General features: G+C 47.9%; 1 protein-coding gene across 1 annotated transcript in view; it reads right to left on the bottom strand.

Moving 5' to 3' along the window:
- COL6A3 (collagen type VI alpha 3 chain) overlaps positions 1-21,937 on the bottom strand; it is a 176,910-nt gene that overhangs the window by 46,575 nt on the left and 108,398 nt on the right. The window contains 7 exon segments of the mRNA XM_060232176.1: positions 648-710; positions 1,753-1,815; positions 1,907-1,942; positions 3,288-3,338; positions 3,646-3,708; positions 16,090-16,152; positions 19,078-19,140. Of these exon segments, the coding sequence (XP_060088159.1) occupies positions 648-710; positions 1,753-1,815; positions 1,907-1,942; positions 3,288-3,338; positions 3,646-3,708; positions 16,090-16,152; positions 19,078-19,140 (402 nt within the window).

Genomic DNA, 21,937 nt, shown 5'->3' with positions numbered 1-21,937 from the left:
AGTCTGCCGCTCCCCCCCCCCACCGCTTCCCTTTTGATGCGCTTCCCTCCCCACTTGCCGCGACGAGGCTGGGCCCTACCAGCCATGCATTTTTTTAAGCCAGCGCTGGAGGAGGCCTCGCTCCCTCTCACTTCCAGTTCCGGAAAGGAGGGGGGAGAAGTCTCCTCCCGCACTGACTTCAAAAATGTGTGGCTGCCTTGAAGCTGGTAGTGCCCAGCCTTGTCGTGGTGACCTTCGGGGGGGGGGGCATGCATGATGGAGTGCAGCATGGCAGAGGGAGGGAGGGGGTGGCGGGAGGCACAGGGCGGGGAGCCTGCCTGGGCCGCCATACGCCCTAGGGCTGGAACTGAGTATATGTACCCACACACAAGGATTCCAGGAGGGAGAGAGGGAGGGGGAGTGTGTGAAGGAGTGGGGGAGAGGGAGAGAGTGTGGGAGAGAATCAAATATATATGTATATTTTCAAATCCTACAAGCCAAGCTTGGGATATACAGATTTAGTGAAGGTAAATTAGAAGGTGAAGAGAAGGTGCAATGCAACACACAATCTTCTTATAAACTGAATGTGAGAAGAAGTTCATAAGCATTCCAGCATCTGTACTGATGCTCTCTTCCTGGTCCAATAACTTGTATTACAAGCAACTTACAGTTGGTCCTCCATATCCTCTCTCTCCTTTTTGACCTCGTATGCCAGGCTCTCCTGGGGTTCCCTAAAGTGGGGGTGGGGGGGAGGAAATAAATGCATTTAATTCATGTTGAACATACCTGCTCCTATAAATTAATGTTTCCCATTTGGTTATCTGTACATAGAGAGGTTTCAAAAATAAAATTATCCAAATATATAGTAGTAGAATCTGATCTGTACTCTTTTCGCATCCTCTTTTGCTTTCACACCATAAAATAATGTTGTGGCCAAATGTAAACTGTACGGCTTCTTGTTTGCAAATGTTATGAAGATTCTTGGCTTTGCAGCCAACAGATTGGATACAAACATCTCTGGCCAGGAAACCATCCATTAGCAACGTTAGAATAGTTTGCTAGAGCTTGGGAAGGCTCTTGCATAAGAGGAGGGACATTTGTGTGTGTGTGTGTGTGGGGGCAATTTTAGTTTCCCTTTTCTTTCATAGGAGCAAAGGTATATAACCAGGGGTCATTTTGTAGAAAAATAGGCGGCGGAGCTCATTAGCATAACCAGGGCTTTTTTTTTTCAGCAGGAACTCCTTTGCATATTAGGCTACACCAATTCCGATCAGGCAATTATGTTACAAACAGATATGGAGGTAATGATGGCATTTCTTCTGCCATCGCTTGCAATGCCTGGGAGATGCGGGCCAGAGATCTCTTTAAGTTTCACTATGGAGCCCCATGGCGCAGAGTGGTAAAGCTGCAGTACTGCAGTCCTAAGGTCTGCTCACGACCTGAGTTCGATCCCTGGTGGAAGCAGGGTTCAGGTAGCCGGCTCAAGACTGACTCAGCCTTCCATCCTTCCAAGGTCAGTCAAATGAGTACCCAGCTTGCTAGGGGGGAAAGTGTGATGGCAAACCACCCCATAAAAAGTCTGCCGTGAAAACGTTATGAAAGCAACATCACTCCAGAGTCAGAAACGACTGGTGCTTGCACAGGGAACTACCTTTACTTTTATGCAAGTAAATGAAATGTAAAGCAAAAAAAATGACTCGAGGAAGTGGGGGAGGGGTCAAGGCTTTGAACCATTCTAATTTCCAGTAACATAAATATGGGAAGCTCCATTACCCTGTGGCCTCTGTTTCCTTTGGGGCCAGGATCGCCGACACCACCTCGATCTCCAGATGTTCCCTGTTCAGAAAACAGCAAGGGGTTAACTCTCTGAGTGAGACACCAAGCAGGCATTCTTGCACTTTTGCAGGCTTCTGAGTATTTTAAGTACCTTCGGCCCTGGATATCCTGGAAACCCTGGTTCTCCCTGTGGAAATAAGCAAAAAGAAATTATAGATTGCTCCCTTAAAATTGTAACCGCAAGGAAGCTTATTTCCCGACCTCCAACGGAATGTGCCTGATATTTCTATCACCGTTTTCTATCACAGTTTTTATTTCTTAATACCTTACTTGGTGTCCACGATCTGACAAGATCACTCTACCCTGAGTCATCCAGGTCAGGCTACTAAATATAAACATTTGCTGGTTCAAAAAAGCACTGACTCCTATCAAGCTGGAATGGAAACGCCACTGAATCCAGCCAGGGCAAGTGAGGCAAGGCTGCTTTAGTTCACTTTGCTTTCAAGCTGGGCTTTTGTGGAAATGCAGCGATGCAGTGATTAGAATTACCATTCATACTCAATTAAATATTTTTACAGGCATGCGTGCATGTATCCTAGCAAGATAAATTTTTTACATTCTTCATCTGGGTCAAAATCTTGTTTAATTTATGACTCACTGTGGAATAACTTTTCCTTACCATCCATGCAATTTGGCAATTCAAAGCCTACAAAGCATATCAGTGGTCACTCCTTGAATTTATGATAGTAGCTATCAAGGGTAGAATTCTAGCAGGAGCTCCTTTGCATATTAAACCACACACCTCTGATGTAGCCAATGCTCCAAGAGCTTACAGAACAGAGCTTTGTAAGCTCTTGGAAGACTGGCTACATCAGGGGTGTGTGGCCTAATAGGCAAAGGAGCCCCTGCTAGAATTTCACCGCTGGTTACTATTATCAGTACAGCAACACTAGTGTATGCAGCAGGTCCTTGCCCACATGAAGCCTAACATCTAAAGAGAAACAAGATGGGGGAAGAGAGGCCATGGCAAGTAATCCACGCGAACCACTGTGGTACATGAGCTTAAAGCTTAGTGGCATTGGGGAAGGAGGGTTATGGGGTCAAGTCCAAGGCAAGAGGTCTTTTTGGGAGGGACCTGAGGGAGAGGAGAAAAAGTGACACCAGGGCTTTTGTTGTAGCAGGAACCCTTTGCATAATAGGCCACACCCTCCTGATGTAGCCAATCCTCCAAGAGCTTACTGTAGGCCCTGTAAGAAGAGCCCTGTAAGCTCTTGGAGCATTGGCTACCTCAGGGGAATGTGGCCTAATATGCAAAGGAGCTCCTGCACCACACAGCCTCATAGAGGGAGTAGCAGGGGATGGTGGGCAGTCATGTTAGAGAGCAAGAGACTCTTGAGTGCCAGGAAAGCTTCTGTCTCATCGTTCAAGTCCTGTGTTTAGGCACAGTCAGCGGCAAAATTTCCTTGGAAGTCTCAGTTCACAGGAGGTGCCCCACCTGAGTTTATCAGTGCAGATCCAGAGACCGTACATACCCGTCTGCCTTTAGCTCCTGCCCTCCCTACGCCGTCACGCCCGTCATCTCCCTGCAAGAGTGAAAAGGCATCATGCAGGAACCTGTAATACAGTTTCTGTGTAAACTCTGCAAAGAGCGGGGTTGGTGTGAGAGGCTTGGGGATAAAAGACAGCAGAGGAGCCGCAACAGGGACTTCTGTGGAATGGATTACCAGCCATTTTGAGCTGCGTTTAACTGGGGGGGGGGGGGGATTGGGTTATTCAGCCTCTGAGAAACAAAATCACGGAGACGTTCAGTTTGTTGGTTACAGGATGGTTGTCGTTAGAGCCAGTTTCAGCTCAGCACCTCTCTATGGCCTTGTACTTGCTAATCCTTACCGTCTCTCCTCGTGGCCCAGGAGGACCAGCAAGCCCCTTTGGACCAGGATCTCCGGGCTCACCCTGTAATTAAAAAAAAAAATGCATTTGTTGTGTAAAGTAGTACAGCCTAGTGTCTGAAACTGTACTCTCAATGAAAAGCAGGTCTCTGCTTTTGAGCTGAACTCATTTACTTACTTACTTATTTAATTCAATTTATATCCCACCCTCCCTGCGAAAGCAGGCTCAGGGTGGCTTACACGTTCACGTAAATACATGGAACATAAAACCACATTAAGATATAAAAACATAAGAACATAAAAATCAAACTGTTTCAAATGCTATAATGATCTTTGAATTTTTCTATTCTGTTGTTCCAGCTGGGTGTTCTATAGAAAGATCGATCTTAGGTTCATGTTCAAGGTGGTCCAGTTGTTTCGGAGTCTGTTGTAGCCTGTGATCATAATTTACAAACGCCTGGTGGAAGAGTGCCGTCTTATAGGTCCTGAGGAACTGTGCGAGCTCTCGCAGGGCCCTAACCTCCTCAGGGAGCTCGTTCCACTAGCTTGGGGCTACAACAGAAAAGGCCCTGGCTCTAGATGTCATGAGCCTGGCCTCTTTAAGGCCAGGGATTGAGAGCAGGTTTTGTGACCCTGACTGAAGTGCTCTCCGAGGAACATGTGGTGTGCGGGTCCCTGGCCACACAGGGCTTTAAAGGTAAGAACCAGCATCTTGAAACAAACCTCAAATGCGACGGGCAACCAGGGCAGCGATTTTAGCACAGGTTGAATGTGCTCCTGCCAGGGAAGGCCCATTAACAGCCTGGCTGCACCATTCTGATGTCCATAGGCAAGCCCCCCCCCCCCCCACCCCGACAACTTATGGAGTTGTTGTAAGGATTATATAATGTTTATGAAGTATTTTGAACATCTTAAAACAGGGGTGTCAAACTCATTTGTTATGAGGGCTGGATCTGACATAAATGAGACTTTGTTGGGCTGGGCCATGTGTTGTGTGTCATAAAAAGTAATGCCAGGTAGCAGAGATATAAACTTTATAAAGGACACAGGTAAACACAAAGATTTTTTAAAAGCATAAAATAAATGCTTAAAACATTAGCATTTAAAGGTGCTTTCTTTGTATCTCCCATGCGATCCAGGGAACTGGGCAAAGGAAGCTCTGGCTCTTTCCTTCCTTCCCTGGGGGACCAGGAGGGGGAGGAGCCTCAGCCAACAGAAGGATGAGAGAAAGACAGGTTGCTTACCTGTAACTATAGATCTTCGAGTGGTCATCTGTGCATTCACACTCATGGGATATAGCGCCTGCGCCGATCCCCCGAATCGGTACCTAAAAAGCCCGGGATTTTTTCGTGCTCAGCACCAGTGGGCATGCGCGGGCGTCTCAGCACGTATGCTCACCGGTGCCAGCGCACAGATCCCGCAAGTTCCTTCTTGACCGCTGGAAGCCCCCTAACATAGGGAGACCATCAATAGTGGGCAAGGTGGACAGGTAGTGTGAATGCACAGATGACCACTCGAAGATCTATAGTTACTGGTAAGCAACCAGTCTATCTTCTTTGTGGTCTCTGTGCTTCACGCTCATAGGAGATTAGCAAGCAAGACATACCTGGAGGCAGAAAGATGGTCAACCAGAAGAGACAGCTTGCAACACCGCAGCTCCCAGACGAGTCCTCTGCTGAGCATGCACATCCAGAGTGTAGTGCTTCATGAAAGCGTGCAGAGAGGACCAGGTGGCAGCCTTGCACACATCCGTCAGGGAAACACCTTTCAGGAACGCCACCGACGTCGCCATCGCTCTTGTAGAGTGTCTACAAATGGGCCCAGGCAACGGCTTCTTTGCCAGCAAGTAGCACAGTTTAATAGTTTCAGTGAGCCACTTGGAAAGCCGCTGAGATGAGATTCTGGAGCCCAACTTAGGAGCAGCATAGGAAACAAAAAGATGCTGGTCCTGGCGAAAACTCTTAGAACGACTCAAATAAAACAATAAGGCACGCTTAACATCCAGAACATGCCACCTACGTTTCTCATCCGAGGAAGGCATAGGATAAAACATGGGTAACCAAACTTCCAACTTAAGGTGAAACTGGGAAACCACCTTGGGAAGAAAAGAAACATCAGGAGCCAACGACACTCCAGACTCCTGAAAAACTAGGTATGGGTATCACAACGCATAGCCATGAGCTCCCCTGCACGGCGTGCCGATGTGATTGCTATCAAAAAAGCAGTCTTCCAAGACAGAAGCTGTAAAGAACATGTGGCCATTGGCTCGAAGGGACGCTGAGTCAACCTGTCCAAAACTAAGGTCAAGTCCCACAGCTGTGGGGGTGACCTTGATGCAGGATGCAACCGGAGCAGACCTTTTAGAAACCTCTTAGAATGGGGGTGCTCAAAAACTGAATGCCCCTCAACCGGCTTGTGGTACGCTATCGCTGCTAGATAAACTTTAACTGACGAAAAAGCAAGGCTAGCATCCACCAGAGATAACAAAAAATCAAAAATCACCGATAGCCCCACCCGTTGGGGTGAGACTGTAGGCTCAGTTAAGAACTGAAGAAACTTCTGCCACTTCCTATCATAGGAAGCACGGGTAGACAACTTCCTACATGCTGGACTCTGCTGGAGAACCCACAGGGTCGATGAACCACGCTGTCAGCTTCAGGTGAAGCACGTTGTGATGGAATACATGTCCGTCCTGGGCTGACAGAAGGTCCGGTTCCGCCGGAAACTGATAGAACACCCCCCTCGCTAGTTGAAGCAAGATCGGGAACCAGTTCTGCCGAGGCCACCATGGTATCACTAGGATGCAGCATGGCCTTTCTCTTGCAATTTTGTTGACAACTCTTGTCAGCAACGGCAGAGGCGGAAACAGGTACAGGAACCAATCATTCCATGGGAACATCAGGCCGTTTCCCAATGACTCTGGATCCGTGCCCCCCCCCCCCGGAACAAAACAGAGGGCACTTCCGGTTCCTGGCTGTGGCAAACACATCCACCTGAGGATACCCCCAGAGCTGAAACACAGGTTGAAGGAAGCGCCACTGTATCTCCCACTCGTGTGGAGATGCTGCTCCTCTGCTCAACGAGTCCGCCTGCAGATTCAGCACCCCTGGAAGATGTGCAGCCCTTACAAAGATGTCGTGCTCCAGGCACTCCATCCACAGCTCTAGTGCTAGAGCACAGAGTCATCGAGAGACTGTCCCGCCCTGCCTGTTGATATAACACAGGGCTGTAGTGTTGTCCATCAAAAGGGCCACCGCCTTCCCAGCCACTACGGGACGGAAAGATCGAAGGGCGAAATGAATTGCCAACAGTTCCAGATAGTTTATGTGACAATGAGTCAATCGAGAAGGCCAAGGGCCCCCCGCACTCAGAGAGTCCATGTGAGCACCCTAGCCCCACAGAGACACATCTGTGGTGATGGTCACAGTTGTTGCAGGTAGGTGGAAGGGAGCTCCCTGACAAATATTGTCTCTGGATTTCCATCACTGCAGGGTCTGGAGGGTCAAGGGTGGAATCATAAACCTCTTCCGAGGTGAGTCCCTTAAAGGCTGAAACTGTCTGAGAAACCACAGTCGAAGACCTCTCATTCTCAATTTTGCAAACAGCAGCACACTTGTAGTCACCGCCATCAGCCCCAGCATCCGCTGCAGCTGTTGTGCTGTGCCCCATTTCCGATTCTGTTAAAGATTGATGATGTCCATCGCTCTCTGCTGAGGCAGAAAGGCGCGGTGAAGGTTTGTGTCCAGCAAAGCCCCTATGAACTGAACTGTCCGTGATGGAGTAAGATGAGACTTTTCCATGTTGACCTGCAGACCTAAGGTGTGAAGAAGACGAAGAGAGGTGGTAATATGGCTGGACAGACTTTCTTTCGACTCTGCCACAAGGAGCCAACTGTTGATGTATGGAAAGACGACTATACCTTGAAGCCAGAGATGTGCAGCCACAACACTCATCATCTTGGTGAACACCTGAGGTGCAGTGGACAGACCGAACGGAAGGGTTTTGTACTGGAAGTGGTTGGAACCTACTGCAAAACGAAGGAAATGCCTGTACGCAGGATGGATGCTGACGTGGAAGCAGGCATCCTTGAGATCCAACATTCCCATCCAGTCCCCTTGGTTGATGAGGGGAAGGATTGTTTGCAGAGTGGACATTCTGAATTTCTTGTACACGATAAACTTGTTCAGATTCCGAAGGTCCATAATTGGCCTCAATCCCCCATCCCATTTGGGAACCAGGAAATAATGAGAGTAGAAGCCTCCCGTTCTGGCCTCTACTGGGACCAGTTCTATGGCTTGTTTCTGTAAGAGGCTGCTCACCTCCACCAGCAGAGGTGGGGAAGGGGGTGTGGTGACAATCACAGACTGAGTTGGAACCTGAATGAAGTCTATCTTGTACCCTTCTGCTATGATGGAAAGAGCCCACCTGTCTGTGGAGATGGACTCCCAAGCCGGAAGATATGGACGAAGGCGGATGGTAGATGAAGTAGGGGCGGCAATGCGTGCTACCGGAAAGTCAAAGGCTCTGCTTTTGTGGGCAAGCACCCTTAGATTTGCCAGTGGTTTGTGCTGAAGCAAACCTGTTTCGGTTATTTCCCCTGTAAGGAGACCTACTTTCTGGTTGGGAAGATCGAGGTCTCCACTGCTGATCAGGGGAGAATTTTTGGTAGGGCCACTTAGGCCAGGATTTGTGACACTGCTTTGGCCTAGTTGCCTTAGATGAGGCTGGGACACCCAGGTTCCTTGAGGTCTTTATGCTCTTGTCCATCTCCTGGAGGACACTGTCTGTGGTTGAGCTGAAGAGACCTTCACCCTCAAAGGATAGATCTTCTATGAAGGCCCTGGTGTCAGGCTGGAGAGCTGTAGACCTCAGCAAAGAGTGATGGCATAGGGAGACAGCAGACGTGATGGTTTTGGCTGATACGTCAACCATGTGCTTTGCTGCAGTCAGTTGTTGCTTGGTTACAGCAAAGCCCTCCTTCTGTAACGTCCGGAACACAGATCTCTTTTCCTTGCTCAGGGAGGACAAAAGCGGGGTGAGCTGCTCCCAAACTGAGTATTGGTATCTAGCCATGCAAGCAGCATAATTAGATACCTTTACTCCTAGGGCTCCCGCCGAATAAAACTTCCGACCAGCACTGTCCAATTTCTTGCCTTCCTTGTCAGGTGGTGAAGAATGGGTCTTGCGGGCCTTTGATGACAAGGAGACTACCACCGAGTTGGGTTTGGGGTGCACAAACAGAAACTCAGCACCAGCCTCCTGGACCCGATACATATGATCCAATCTTCTAGAAGAAATAGGGGTGGACGCTGGCTTTGCCCAAGGCTCCTTCACTGCCTGCAGGATGACTTTTGTTACAGGCAATGTCACAGCCGTCAATGTGTCCCGCTGCATAATATCAAAGACTGTGTCATCGATGACTGGCTGCAGTTGCATCACTGTGAGGGAGAGGGAGTGTGCCATCCGCTTCACCAGGTCCCCATACGACTTCAGATCTTCCAATGGTGAAATGGGAAGATCCTCAGCGATATGCGACTCTGGCAAAAGTTCCACCGCTCTGTCCGGGTCATCGGTACCGACCTCGGAGTCCGATGACGCGGAGTCCCTTCTTACTGAGTGCTCGGAGAGTATCGGGGTCGAAGCTCGCTCGGGAGACCACAGAGATACCGACGATCGAGCTTGGACGTCTTCTACACTCTCTCTTCGTCTCTCGGGAGGGATCGACACCGATGCCGATGCTCGCTGCCTAGAGTGATGGGAAACTCTGGAGAGATGAGAGACCTCTGACTGCTGATCCCACTCAGGAAAGTCACGTGGAGGATACCATTGGTATGGTGGGTACGGGTAACCATAAGGAGAAGGCCACTGACGTTGATCCCATGGTGGAAGTGGTGGGAAGCGTCGAACCATCATCGTTGGCTCTAGCTCTCTCCAGACGGTAGTCAAAGCAGGTGCCAGGGGTTCGTTCAGCACCGAAGCCTTGATCTCCGAGATCAAACCACTGTTGCTGCGATGGTGCGACCTTGATCTCGATGAGTGGGTGTGCTGGGTCAGGTCTATTTCATGCTCCGAACCCGTCAGGCAGAGCTGCTGCGACTCTCTGCCTCTTGATGCCGAAGGACTCCTCGGACGTGGAGATGCCAGGATCTTTCGGGGTGGAGAAGCTTGAGTTGACACCGAAGCGTCCCGAGAAGGAGAAGGAGTGCAGGAGAGTCTGGTCTTTCTCTTCTCCTTCGACTTAGATTTCTTCGGGAGGGACGATCGGGTCCCCGAATCGTCCCTACACTTCTTGGCCAGAGTCGCCACTGACCCTTTAGAGGGTCGTTTAGTGGGTCGGCCTCTCTCGGTCGGCAAATCGGTCTGCACCAGCGATGGCTCGACCGATGTAACCGTCGGGGTCGATGCAGCCTCTTCCATCGGTACCGATGGGCCCATTGCCATTTTCGGCGGGCAAAGAGCCGATTCCACAAGTGCTGCAGATAGTCTTGCCGCACGGTTTTTGCGAGTTTGCTTAGAGAAGGCTAAGCAGTGCAGGCACGAATCAACTCGGTGTCCCTCGCCCAGACACAATAAGCAGAGGGAGTGAGCGTAAGGAGGCGCGATCTTTTTACTACATGAGCAGCACCTCTTAAAAAAAAACCCAACGCCTTTCCATAGGCGTCAAAGAAAAAACCACACAGAAAGATTTCTGAGAGAAAAGGGGGAAAGAACAAAGCCCCGAGGGGCAAAGTCCAACATTTTTTTTTAAACAACAGTAACTATCTTAACGATTAACTAACTAACTACACTAAGAAAACAACAAACAGGCTATATACAACAAGAAGAAACAATCCAAAGGATTACAGTACCGACCGGAGAAATGAAAGGAGATCCTCTCAGCGCAGAGGTCAAAAAGGAACTGGTGGGATCCGCGTGCTGGCGGGCATGCGTGCTGGGACGCCCGCGCATGCCCACTGGTGCCGAGCGCGAAAAAATCCCGGGCTTTTTAGGTACCGATTCAGGATCGGCGCAGGCGCTATATCCCATGAGTGTGAAGCACAGAGACCACGAAGAAGATAATAGAGGTTTTGCTTTGTAGCTCCTGTGTGATTGAGCAAGCCTTGCAAAGCAAGCTGTTATGCACAAGGAAGCAAGAGAGCGGGAGAAGGAAGCAGATGACAGCCAGTTGCTTGGAGGCCTGAGAGGAATCCTCTGGGGGCCTAATTCTGCCCCTGGGCCAGATGTTTGACACCCCTGTCTTAAAACTTGTATAAATGCTAATTATTACTTTTACCTGAACCAAAAGTAGGCAGAGTGAGTTTTTAGATATTCATTATAGCTCCTCCCCACCCACCCACTCCTTGTGCCTTTTGTGAATGTTAGAAGTCTTAGTTTTGACATCAAAAGATTGAATTTGCAGAATGGCTCTGTGATCAAGCATCTCTGCAAAATGTGACCCATAAAGTTGGCAGGCTCTTAAGGAGAAGAACCTTTGGAGCCGTTATTCTAGGGGACTTGGATTTGCTTCAACAATAAGAACTATGAACTTATGCTCTAAAAGAAAGCTTCAACAAGGAACTTCTCTATAAAAATTGTATGGAGCAGTGATGATAAAATTGGTTAGAAATTTGTGTTGTGGAATCCACCCCTTTGGAAAAAAATTGCTGTACTATGTATAAGGTATCTTTAGAAAATAAGAAAAGACTCTTCAGGTTTCTTTATTGTTTATATACACAGTGGTGTTGATTTTGCTGTAACAGCATGGGGAGCAGGGAGTTTTGATTTGCCCATCTGTGAAGGGGGAGATTACACTCTCTCCCCCATCCACAAGTGGCTCCGCCACATATGGCTGTAACTGAGCATCTAAAGACACTGGGAAGATCCCAGCACAACGTTCCCAAGGTCGCGTCTGTTTTTGGTCTGTTTCTGATCAATGACATTCACTGGCCAATGAGCGTCCACATTAATTGTGGTTACTTCTGCAAGATTTGTTATTTACTCTTCGCTCTGAGTCAGAAAAATTAGCCAACTATTCAGCTGTGGCAAACATTGTACCACTTTTCTGGCACAAGGTTGATGCCATGGGAATTGTGCATGCCTTAACTTTTATAAATGTCGCAATAATAATAGATTAAGTTATATATTATGACTCCACTAAAATAAGTCACTACACAAAACTCTTGGCACACTGGCTCTGATCTGGCACTGACTTTGATCAACTCTGGACCATTCTGGCATACAATGGTTGATAGCAGATGGGCGGGTCGGGGCAGCTTGAAGCTGCCCCAAAGAGAGCCAGCTGGAAATAGAGCACCCTGAAGCTTCCGGAGGACACTTGGAAAAGGGGTGGGTGGTGGGTGCCTGGGGAGCATCTGGAACGCTCACACATCCCATCCACGGCTCCCTGGGCACTCTGGCCAAGGAGGCGCCTCAGAGGTGCCCCAGTCAAAAGGCACCACTTTCAAAGTTGTGCCTTTTCGAACCAGCTCCTGGCAAGCCTGGGGCAGGACGGGGATGGGAGGTAGATGTGCGGGTGTGGACGTGCTTTTTTGGTCTGCCTGCCTCTTGCCCCTCACGCGGCTTTAAATGCCTGTCTGTTTTCAGCCAGCAAGATACAGGATGCAACATGTATGCCTTTGACCAGGACATAAGGCTGTATTATAAGAGGCTTCTATTACACCTCTTAGCCTTGGTCACTTTATTAATCTACTTTCTGTTTGGTCCAGCACTGATTTATTGTATTTTGTAATATGAGCCTGTTATGTGTATATATTTGTTTGACCTCTGAAGACCATTTTAGGTCGAAACGTGTCAGGTCAAGGTGTTTCCCGTTGGTGTTGTATGATTTTACTAAGGAAGGAAGCAAATGATGGGCCCCTAAATGCTTTCAACTTTCTGTAATAAATACATGCGCGTTTGGTTACGATTTTATTTTAAATTCTGCTTTCACTTTCTGGCCCTTATAGTATATTAACCTTTAGGTTCTTGATTCCACTAAAATAAGGCAACCAGTGGGCACTGCACACTTAAAATGCATCCTTAGCTGTGGGGGGAAAATCCTGCCATTTTTGGACCACTGGCGACTAAAATGCATGTCTTGACAGAAGAATTAATTATGACTGTAGTGAAATGACATTTCAAGCTAACAGACAAATTTGGGTTAAAAATGACAGCTTGGGAAGAGAAGCGTGCGACTTAGTCTGTTCGTGCTCAGAGGTTAATCTAGCTATGTTACTGCTGTCACCTCTCCAACTGGAGAAAGGTTAGCTTTTGACCTTCCTGGAGCTCAGACTACATTTCCAATATTTATTGTGTTATGTCTGGGTTACCTATACCCAGAGCTTTTCTTCTGGAAAATAAGGTGCTGGAACTCTCAAGAGGGAAATGAAGAAGAAACACACAGGCACCCCCCTCATGAACTTTTAAACTTTTTTTGAGACTTTTGTTTCCACAAAGCGTTTTGGATCTCTATTCCACCGTGTTCCCCCAGAAAAAGAGGCCCTGCCCTACCAGACTCTGACACCGTCACTCATTTTCTAAGCAAGCAGGGCACAAATTCAGACCAGGGTACTAGGGCCCTGCGGGAACTTTTACAATTCCTCAGGGCCTGCAAAGCAGAGATGTTCCGCCAGGCTTTTGTTTGAGGACAGTGACAGCTGCCGGGCTGGCACCCCAGCCCTCCTCTACATAAGGGGGGAACTGCTCCCAATGCCCGGAAAGCAGAATTACAGCACACTATATTCATTGGGTTGCAACCGTTTTAAATGACTGGTTCTATTGATTTTATGTGTACCTTTTGTTGTACATCACTTAGAGCCCGGCATTGGCTGGGATGAAGCAATTCAAAAATTTAATAAATAATAATACTGAGGGAAAAGAAAGAGCTATGGCTGCTGAAAAGTCAGTTCAAGGGAACCATAATGCCACAGGTCAAAAATCGTAATGTGAAGTTTGGACCTGAGTAGAGAGGATGACTGTCCCAAAGTTAATGACGGGTAGTTAATGGATAAAAATATGGTGCACAGGCCAATCAGTGGCTATTAGCCACAGTGTGTATGTCGAGTCTGCTGTATTTTGGTCAAACTGCATTGTCCTAACTTTGGTTCAGAAGTAAAGGGTTCTGGGTAAACCACACTGAACTCCGAATGCTGCTAGCTTACTTTCCTCACCCCCTCACTGTCCCTTTGTTGTGCAGTCTGCTTTGAAATGGTGATATGGGAACAAGATAGTGGAGCCTTCTCAGGCAAGGTGTCTGTGGGAGTGTGAAGGCCCCAAGGCCTCAGCTTGGGAATGAAGTAGTAACATCCTGATGTGAATATACCCTGCATAGAGTGCCCCTCCCTCAGGAATCCTTTTGATCTATACCTTAAATGCTTGGTTAATGTCTATGTACCCCAGTCCTTCAATCTCTATCATGGTCTACAGTTCTGTCTTCAATAAACTAGTAACTTTGTTTCAACCAAAGACTCGTTATTGAATTCAGCCGACTTGACATTTTGAAGGACTCCCTATCTTGGAGTTCAACCTTTCCGGCAACTTGAAAGGCTATGACCGACCAGATTCCGGACAACGGAGAACTCCCAGCCAGAGCGGAGGGGGCCGAGACACCCTGGCACATCCACAGCGCCAGAAGGACCACGGCCTCCCCCCCCCCCAGTTTCAGCTAGTGGTCACCCCCCGGCAATACCAACCGAGGACGTCCACCACGCTGATGGACCAGGCCCCGATCCGCCGGGAGGCGATCATGACCCGCCACACCAAGCGGGTTCAGCTGGCCGAGGCCGCGGCCGCCAACCCAGGCGAGCCGGGCGAAGGAGCCGAAGCGCCCGTGAACCAACCCCCGGGCGGCGGAGGTGAAGGTGTGGAGTGCGGGGCGGAGGATGTGGGACCGAAGCCCAAGGACCCGCATGATGAGGACTATGAGATGTTCCGGTCGATGGTCCACCGTGAGGTCGACGGAGCGATAAGGGACCTCGAGGAAGAGATGCAGACCCTGACCGCGCAACTGGGGAGAGCGCTGGGAGTGACCGGGACGCGCCCGCCGCAACCAGGGCCGACGGGGCCCCGAGGCCGCCCAAGCCAAGCGGCGGCAGCCGCCCCTGTGGGAGGCGCGGCTCCCCAAGCGCCGGCAGCACCCCCCGCCGCCTCGGCGGCGCCACGGGACCTGAGAGGGGGCCGAGAGCTGGATGCCACCTTCGACGGGGACCCGGAGGAGGTGAATTACTTTGCAATCCAGGCGAACAGCTTCATGTACTACTGGGGAGACTTGTTCCCAGACGAGGTCAGCCAAGTGGACTACCTGGGGTTGAAGCTGCGGGGCGCAGCCAAAAGATGGTACGTGAGCCTGTGCGAATCCAACAGCCCGGTCCTGTACTTCGTGAACACGTTCGTGCAAGCCCTGCTGACCCAATACGAGGACCCCCTGCAGGAGGCCCGAGCGCTATCGGCGCTACGGAACATGAAGCAGGGGGCCCGATCCACCCGGGAATACTACTTCATTCCCAAGCTGAGGCCTTGGGGCCTTCACACTCCCACAGACACCCTGCCTGAGAAGGCTCCACTATCTTGTTCCCATATCACCATTTCAAAGCAGACTACACAACAAAGGGACGGTGAGGGGGTGAGGAAAGTTAGCTAGCAGCATTCGGAGTTCAGTGTAGTTTACCCAGAACCCTTTACTTCTGAACCAAAGTTAGGACAATGCAGGTTGACCAAAATACAGCAGACTTGACAGTGAGTGTATATATAAATTTTTTTGCCACTGTGTGACACAGAGTGTTGGACTGGATGGGCCGTTGGCCTGATCCAACATGGCCTCTCTTGTGTTCTTAACCACCACCACCACCCCCACCGTCAGTACAACTAGAATGGCAACTTCAGCAATGGACTGACAGAACTGCCTTAAGCCCCAAATTTTCCACACACAAAAGGCGGGGAGGGGGTTGTTTCTGGTGGTGTTTAAAGGAGGGACATCTGTACAGACCTCTGCCTGGCTTGGACTGGGAGAGATCCCAGCAGAGTCTGGGGGACAGTAGAGGGAGGACTTTAATGTTTGGCTCTTCCCTAACAAAGGCCACTCTCTGGTCTGGCTGAAGAGAAGCATGGCTTTACAAGGAAAGAAACAGATGCAAAATCTGGTAACTTCACAATAGTCAATTATGAGGTAAGCAAGATAACTGGGGACAGGAAGTAAGGATAAGACCTTAGAATCCTAGCTCTACCAAGTCCCTGTTGTGGGCAAGCACTGGTAGGTTGTTACTTCCATTGTGAGGTGGTTGAAGAAGGCTGAACTCCTCACTGAGGTCTAGTAACTTGGAACTGGCCCAGCCAAGTATGTCCCACAGTCTTTTGAGGTAGGTGCCTCAGTGCCATTCTTCCACATTACAACTTTTTTTCTTCAGACATTGAAAAGAACATTAGTTTCCAGCACTGACACAATAAATAAGATCAGTATTTGAACACTAACCTTTCTGCCAAGTGGACCGAGCCTGCCACGTTCTCCGCCAGCCCCGGGTGGACCTCCTCCACCCTGCAGAGAGAAGGTCTTAAGTTTAGCAACTGGGCAATAAAACAATTCAAAATAAACATACATTACAGTAATAGATATTATATATATCATTATATATTATCATATTAGCAGGAGTAGGGGAGGGTTGCCAGAAACACTCTGTGCAGTAGTGAAAATGAGCTCTTTATTATGAGAGTTGTCCAAAATATTTTGAGTCAGATTATTTTCTTGAAAAGCTACATGTTACTGATCCGTGATTGGTCCTATCGATGTTTTCTTTAATGCTATAAGACGGAGCCAAGTTTGGATGAGTGCCACGAGTTGCAACAATGGGAGCGCTTTGCGGTAGAACCGAATACATTTTATCAAAAAACATCATCTTCTTTTATAGCTTTGGTTTTTGGAGTTTTCATTAACACTCAGAGGTTTGAGAGTTGGGCAAAATGTCAGAATAAAGTGGAAGTGTCAACACATATTTTCACTTGATCATTCCCCCCCCCACACACACACACACACAAATTGAGGACCAAATTATATATTACTGAACTGTGATTGTCTCTATTGATGGTTTCTTTAATGTTATAAGAAGAAGCCATGTCTGGATCAGAGTGACAGAGCTTGGGGGAGGGAGGATAGAAGGTAACCCTTTTCTTCCCTGTACTATTACTAAGTACTATTACTGTACTAAGTAGCCCCCAACACTGTTTTTGGCTGCCCTGGGGGAAAAGACAGAGACTCCGACTATTCCTCCTGAATAGTCCCTCTCCTCAACACAGCAAATGGCAGTTCTGGGGGAGATTTCTACTGCTACACATACTGAAACTTCTGCTCATATAGGTTCTCTTAAAATTTTATATATAACAGAAATGACCCTATGCAGTTATATGAATACAATTTGAAAAATCTCCCCAGATCTTCTTGTGTCTCTTCCTGATTTCTCACTAGCGTTGCTCCACCCCCAAGCTTCTGTTTTCCCCAGCGCAAGCGATCAATTTCCCACCAGTTGCTCTGTGGGTTATTTTGATGCGCGGCTCCCTCCAGTACCCCTTGCGGCTTTGTGATACTGTCTTTTAAGGATTAAGAAACTGCAAGGGGAACTGGAGGGAGCTGCGTGTCAAAAAGCACCTGCAAAGCAACTGGTGGGAAATCGATTGCTTGCGCTGAGGGAAAACAGAAGCCTGGAGGCAGAGGAATGCTAGTGAGAATTCGGTATCTGTCAAGCTGTTTCCAGTTTACTGGACTACTTAAAAAGACTGTTTCTGGAGATAACGATACCAGGAAGTTTGCTTCCTATTTGGTATCCTTAATCCATTTTAAGTGATTTCTCGTATTCTATATATATTATTTTTTTTACTGATTTGAAAGATCCATTAATACATCCAGGGGAAAGTCATCTTGGCTCAAAACAACCTGAACTAAGGATAGGCCTAGTGCAAGAATTTTTTGCCATTTGTCGCAGATCAACAGTGTTGACATAGAAATGGGGGTTTTGGCTTCTTTTTGGGGAGTTACCCCTTTTGCACCAAGATAACTAACTTCTTGTAAAGAGCAGTGCTTTATGTATTGTTTTGTCTATAGCCATCATTCTGCTGTAAAGATTACTTTCCATATACATCAAAACATGGTTCTCAAATTTGAACCTTCTTTACTTCTGATTACTTGGAAATTTTGAATTTTGAGGTTAATAACTTTCACCTGGGTATATAGCTTTTTACAGAGGGCTTTGACCACCCAAAGAGCCCTGTGGTGCAGAGTGTTAAAGCTGCAGTACTGCAGTCCTAAGCTCTGCTCACGACCTCAGTTCGATCCCTGATGGAAGCTGGGCTTTCAGGTAGCCAGCTCGAGGTTGACTCAGCCTTCCATCCTTCCGAGGTCGGTAAAATGAGTACTTGCTGGGGGGGAAATGTAGATGACTGGGGAAGGCAATGGCAAACCACTCTGTAAAAAGTCTGCTGTGAAAACGTGAAAGCAACATCACTCCAGAGTCGGAAACAATTGGTGCTTTCCTTGACAACCCAGAGAAATCCTAGTCCAAATTTCATCTAAGAAAATTCAGGAGATCTCTTTCTCTCCAGACAATCACAGGCATTTTCTGTAGCCAGGGATAAAACTGTTAGTGGTTTCCCCATCAGCAATGCCTCATGGTTGCATAAGGCCATTTTGAACTTCTTTTACTTAGTAAGCTATGATGGCATTATGCCTGGATGCTAATAATGAGGCAAAGATTTCAGCATCTTGATTAAGTCAAATCTTTTCCAGGTTTTGGAACAACAACCCCATGGGCTTCATTCCAGGTGTGGGGGATATTTCCTTTTTTTAATATAGTGTTGAAAAGGTTGCTCATAGGTTGGGCAAACAGATGTTTTATAAAGCTCACCAGGAAATCCATCTCTGCCTGGGGCTTGTTTGTCTTCCAAGGTTTTGACTGTGTCTTGTTCTTCCTCTGCAGCATCTGACGAGAACCGCTGCCATACAACTCTGTGAGGAGAGCTACTGAATCTGACTCCAGGTTTTTTGGGATACGTCTGAGGTGTCTCAAGGAGGGTTGCCAGCCTCCAGGTGGGGCCTGGAGATCTCCCGGAATTACAACTGATCTCCAGACTGGAGAAAATGGCTGTTCTGGATAGTAGACCTTATAGAGGCACATTCCTGTTGAGCTCCACCCCCCTTCCCCAAGCCCCGCCTTCCCCACACTCCACCCTTAAATCACCAAGAATTTCCCAACCTGGAGTTGGCTATCTGAGGTGGTCAGGAAGCAAGCTATTTGGCAATTTCTGGTTCAGCTTGCCTTCCTTCATCCCAAAATAATTTTAAACGTGAAATGTTGATGTTATGTGTGCTGATCAGCGTCAGTGCTTCTGAGGCTTCCACTACCTTTTCCGGATCAAACCAGTCAGACTCCAATATTGTCTGAAGGACAAACAACAACAACAATAAAAGCATTACCCTTGGGCCAGGGATGCCTTGTTCTCCTCGAAGACCTGGAGTTCCAGCCTGGCCAGGTGGTCCCTGTTGAAAGAAGCAAAAATTGTGACTGACACAAAAATGACCCTTGGGGAGATCAAACATCCAAGACACAGTGAGGTCATGGCACTGAATCTTCCCTTTTATGACAGGAGACAATCTAAAGAACCAACGGTGTTTATTTTGTCCCTGCATCAAGAAAATCAGTCAACGGCAAAGCTTATAGAAAAACTGTGCAGATATCCACTCAGACCGCAAAAGGGTATCCATGTTACTCTGTCACAAGACTATAAAACAAAAACCCAGTGGGGCATCTTAAAGACTAATAATGTTTATATCTATATGACCTTTTGGAAGTCTCCGCTCATTTCCACTCATTGTTTGCTCAATGAACAGCAGGACACACAGAAGGGGGCTCAGACCTTATCCGCAGGCTAGTGTAGCATGACGCTTCTGCTATGATAAGTGGAAGTGACGCAGTGCATGCAGGCCTCTGTGCACCAAGAAAAACCCTTTAGTGCAGCAGTATACCAACAAAAGCCAAATTCAAAATATTAAAAAAAAACTTTTAGTAAATGTATATAAATCACATGGGCAGAATTTCTTTTACTGGTCTCTCAGCAGCATGGCCAAGGGGAGCCAGCTCTGGCCCCACTGCCCATATTTCCATGCGTATATCAAATGAAGACGTGTGTGGTAAGCTTATGCTACATCACTATAAAACCTGAATGCAAGAACAAATGGGAACTTAGCGTAATTAACTGTATAGAGGAGCAAGCCAAAAAGGCATGCTAAGTAATTACCATCACAAAAATTACTGAATTTATAGTGATCACAGGCAATATAGTCCTGTTGTTTACCACCAACATAATTCATTATATATTTTACAATATAACAATTTATATCGATATATTTATGTGATGGTAATTACTAAGCGTGCCTTTTTGACTTGCTCCTCTATGCATCGCTATAAAAGGCAGTGCTGCTAATAAACAGCAACTATGAATTGTATAAACACCAAAGAGTTTATGTCGCTGATGCAAGTCCACCAGTCATTTCACATCCACTGATTTGGCAGATTTTGTGTGTGTGAAGCCCCTTTTTGGGAAAAAGAGGGCTGTACATATTTGAATATAAAAATAAAAAATCACGCAGGAACCAAAGTGCAAAGGAAAAATAACCAAATAAAGACTGTTTCTCAGTGGCAGTTTAGCCCTATTTTGGCTTCCAAATTGCAGGGCTGGGCTGTTTCTGTGTGAACATCCACATGATGTCCTCAGGGCCAATCCTGCCCCTAGGCAAACTAGGCAGCTGCCTAGGGCGCTGGCTGAATTGGGTACCTCCCATCTGACTTGGTGACATTATCAGTGTGGGGGCGGGGGGGGGGCAGCAGAAGTTAGCCTAAACCAGGGGTGGTCAAACTTGCTTAATAAAAGAATCACATAGAATAAAAGTCAGATGTCTGAGAGCCACGAGATATGAATGTCAGATGTTTGAGAGATGCAAGGCAGGCAGGCAGGCAGGATGGGAAGGAAGGAAGGAAGGAAGGAAGGAAGGAAGGAAGGAAGGAAGGAAGGAAGGAAGGAAGGAAGGAAGGAAGGGAGGGAGGGAGGGAGGGAGGGAGGGAGGGAGGGAGGGAGGGAGGAAGGAAGGAAGGAAGGAAGGAAGGAAGGAAGGAAGGAAGGGAGGGAGGGAGGGAGGGAGGGAGGAAGGAAGGGAGGGAGGGAGGGAGGGAGGGAGGGAGGGAGGGAGGGAGGGAGGGAGGGAGGGAGGGAGGAAGGAAGGAAGGAAGGAAGGAAGGAAGGAAGGAAGGAAGGAAGGAAGGAAGGAAGGAAGGAAGGAAGGAAGGAAGGAAGGAAGGAAGGAAGGAAGGAAGGAAGGAAGGAAGGAAGGAAAAGAAAGGAAGGAAGTGGGGAAAGGAGAGGTGGAAAGAAAACAACCTTAACTTTAAATGCCTTCTCCAAGCTGCTAGCTGGTTTGACTTAGAGAAGTTATTTAAAGAGAGAAATGCCTTTTCCAAGACAGCTGACGAGGCAGTGGGGGCTTCAAGAGCCACACAATATGTGTGAAAGAGCCACATGTGGCCTAGATGGTGCCAGACAGTCTAGGGCCAACCCAGGGTGTCCTGCTCTCAGCAGAGTCTTTCCAGGTTTCCCCCATTCTCAATATGCTTTTTCCCAAGCCTGCTTTACTGCAGTTACTTTGGAAAGAACGCCATCCAAGTGCATCCGCAGGACACATTTATCTGCTCAGGATATTTCTACACTGTCTCTTCAGAGTCCAGCTCGCCATTAAAATAACGTAACTATGTAAGATAATAAGCTGTTAAAACAAGCCATTGAACACAGGCAGCATTAAAAAATATCCATAAAACAGAACTCAGACCAGAAGCTGGTAAGATAAAAAAAAAACAATTAAAATCATGTGTAAAAATACGTGTTTTGGCTTGGCACCTAAAAGACAGTAAAGTAGGTGCCAGGCAAGCCTCAGGGGTGAGAGGGCATTCCAGAGGCAAAGTGCCACAATAGAAAATGCCATTTCTAGACATCAGGAGGCAGGCAGGGGCAGCACAGGGAACAGGGCTTCAGAGGCACATATTAACTGGCAGGCTAGACAGCATGGCAGGACATGGTTCTTCAAGTTCTCTGGCCCCAAGCTGCAGGAGGCCTTAAAGGCAGGGCCTTTTTTTTGTAGCAGGAACTCCTTTGCATATTAGGTTACACCTCCCTGATGTAGCCAATCCTCCGAGCTTACAGTAGGCCCTGTAAGAAGAGTCCTGTAAGCTCTTGGAGGATTGGCTACGTCAGAGGGGGTGTGGCCCAATATGCAAAGAAGCTCCTGC

The sequence above is a fragment of the Heteronotia binoei genome, chromosome 1 (genome assembly GCF_032191835.1).
Source record: "Heteronotia binoei isolate CCM8104 ecotype False Entrance Well chromosome 1, APGP_CSIRO_Hbin_v1, whole genome shotgun sequence".
Taxonomy (NCBI): domain Eukaryota; kingdom Metazoa; phylum Chordata; class Lepidosauria; order Squamata; family Gekkonidae; genus Heteronotia; species Heteronotia binoei.
Note: the sequence above shows the minus strand (reverse complement) of the source record. Positions and strands in the feature narration are given on the sequence as shown.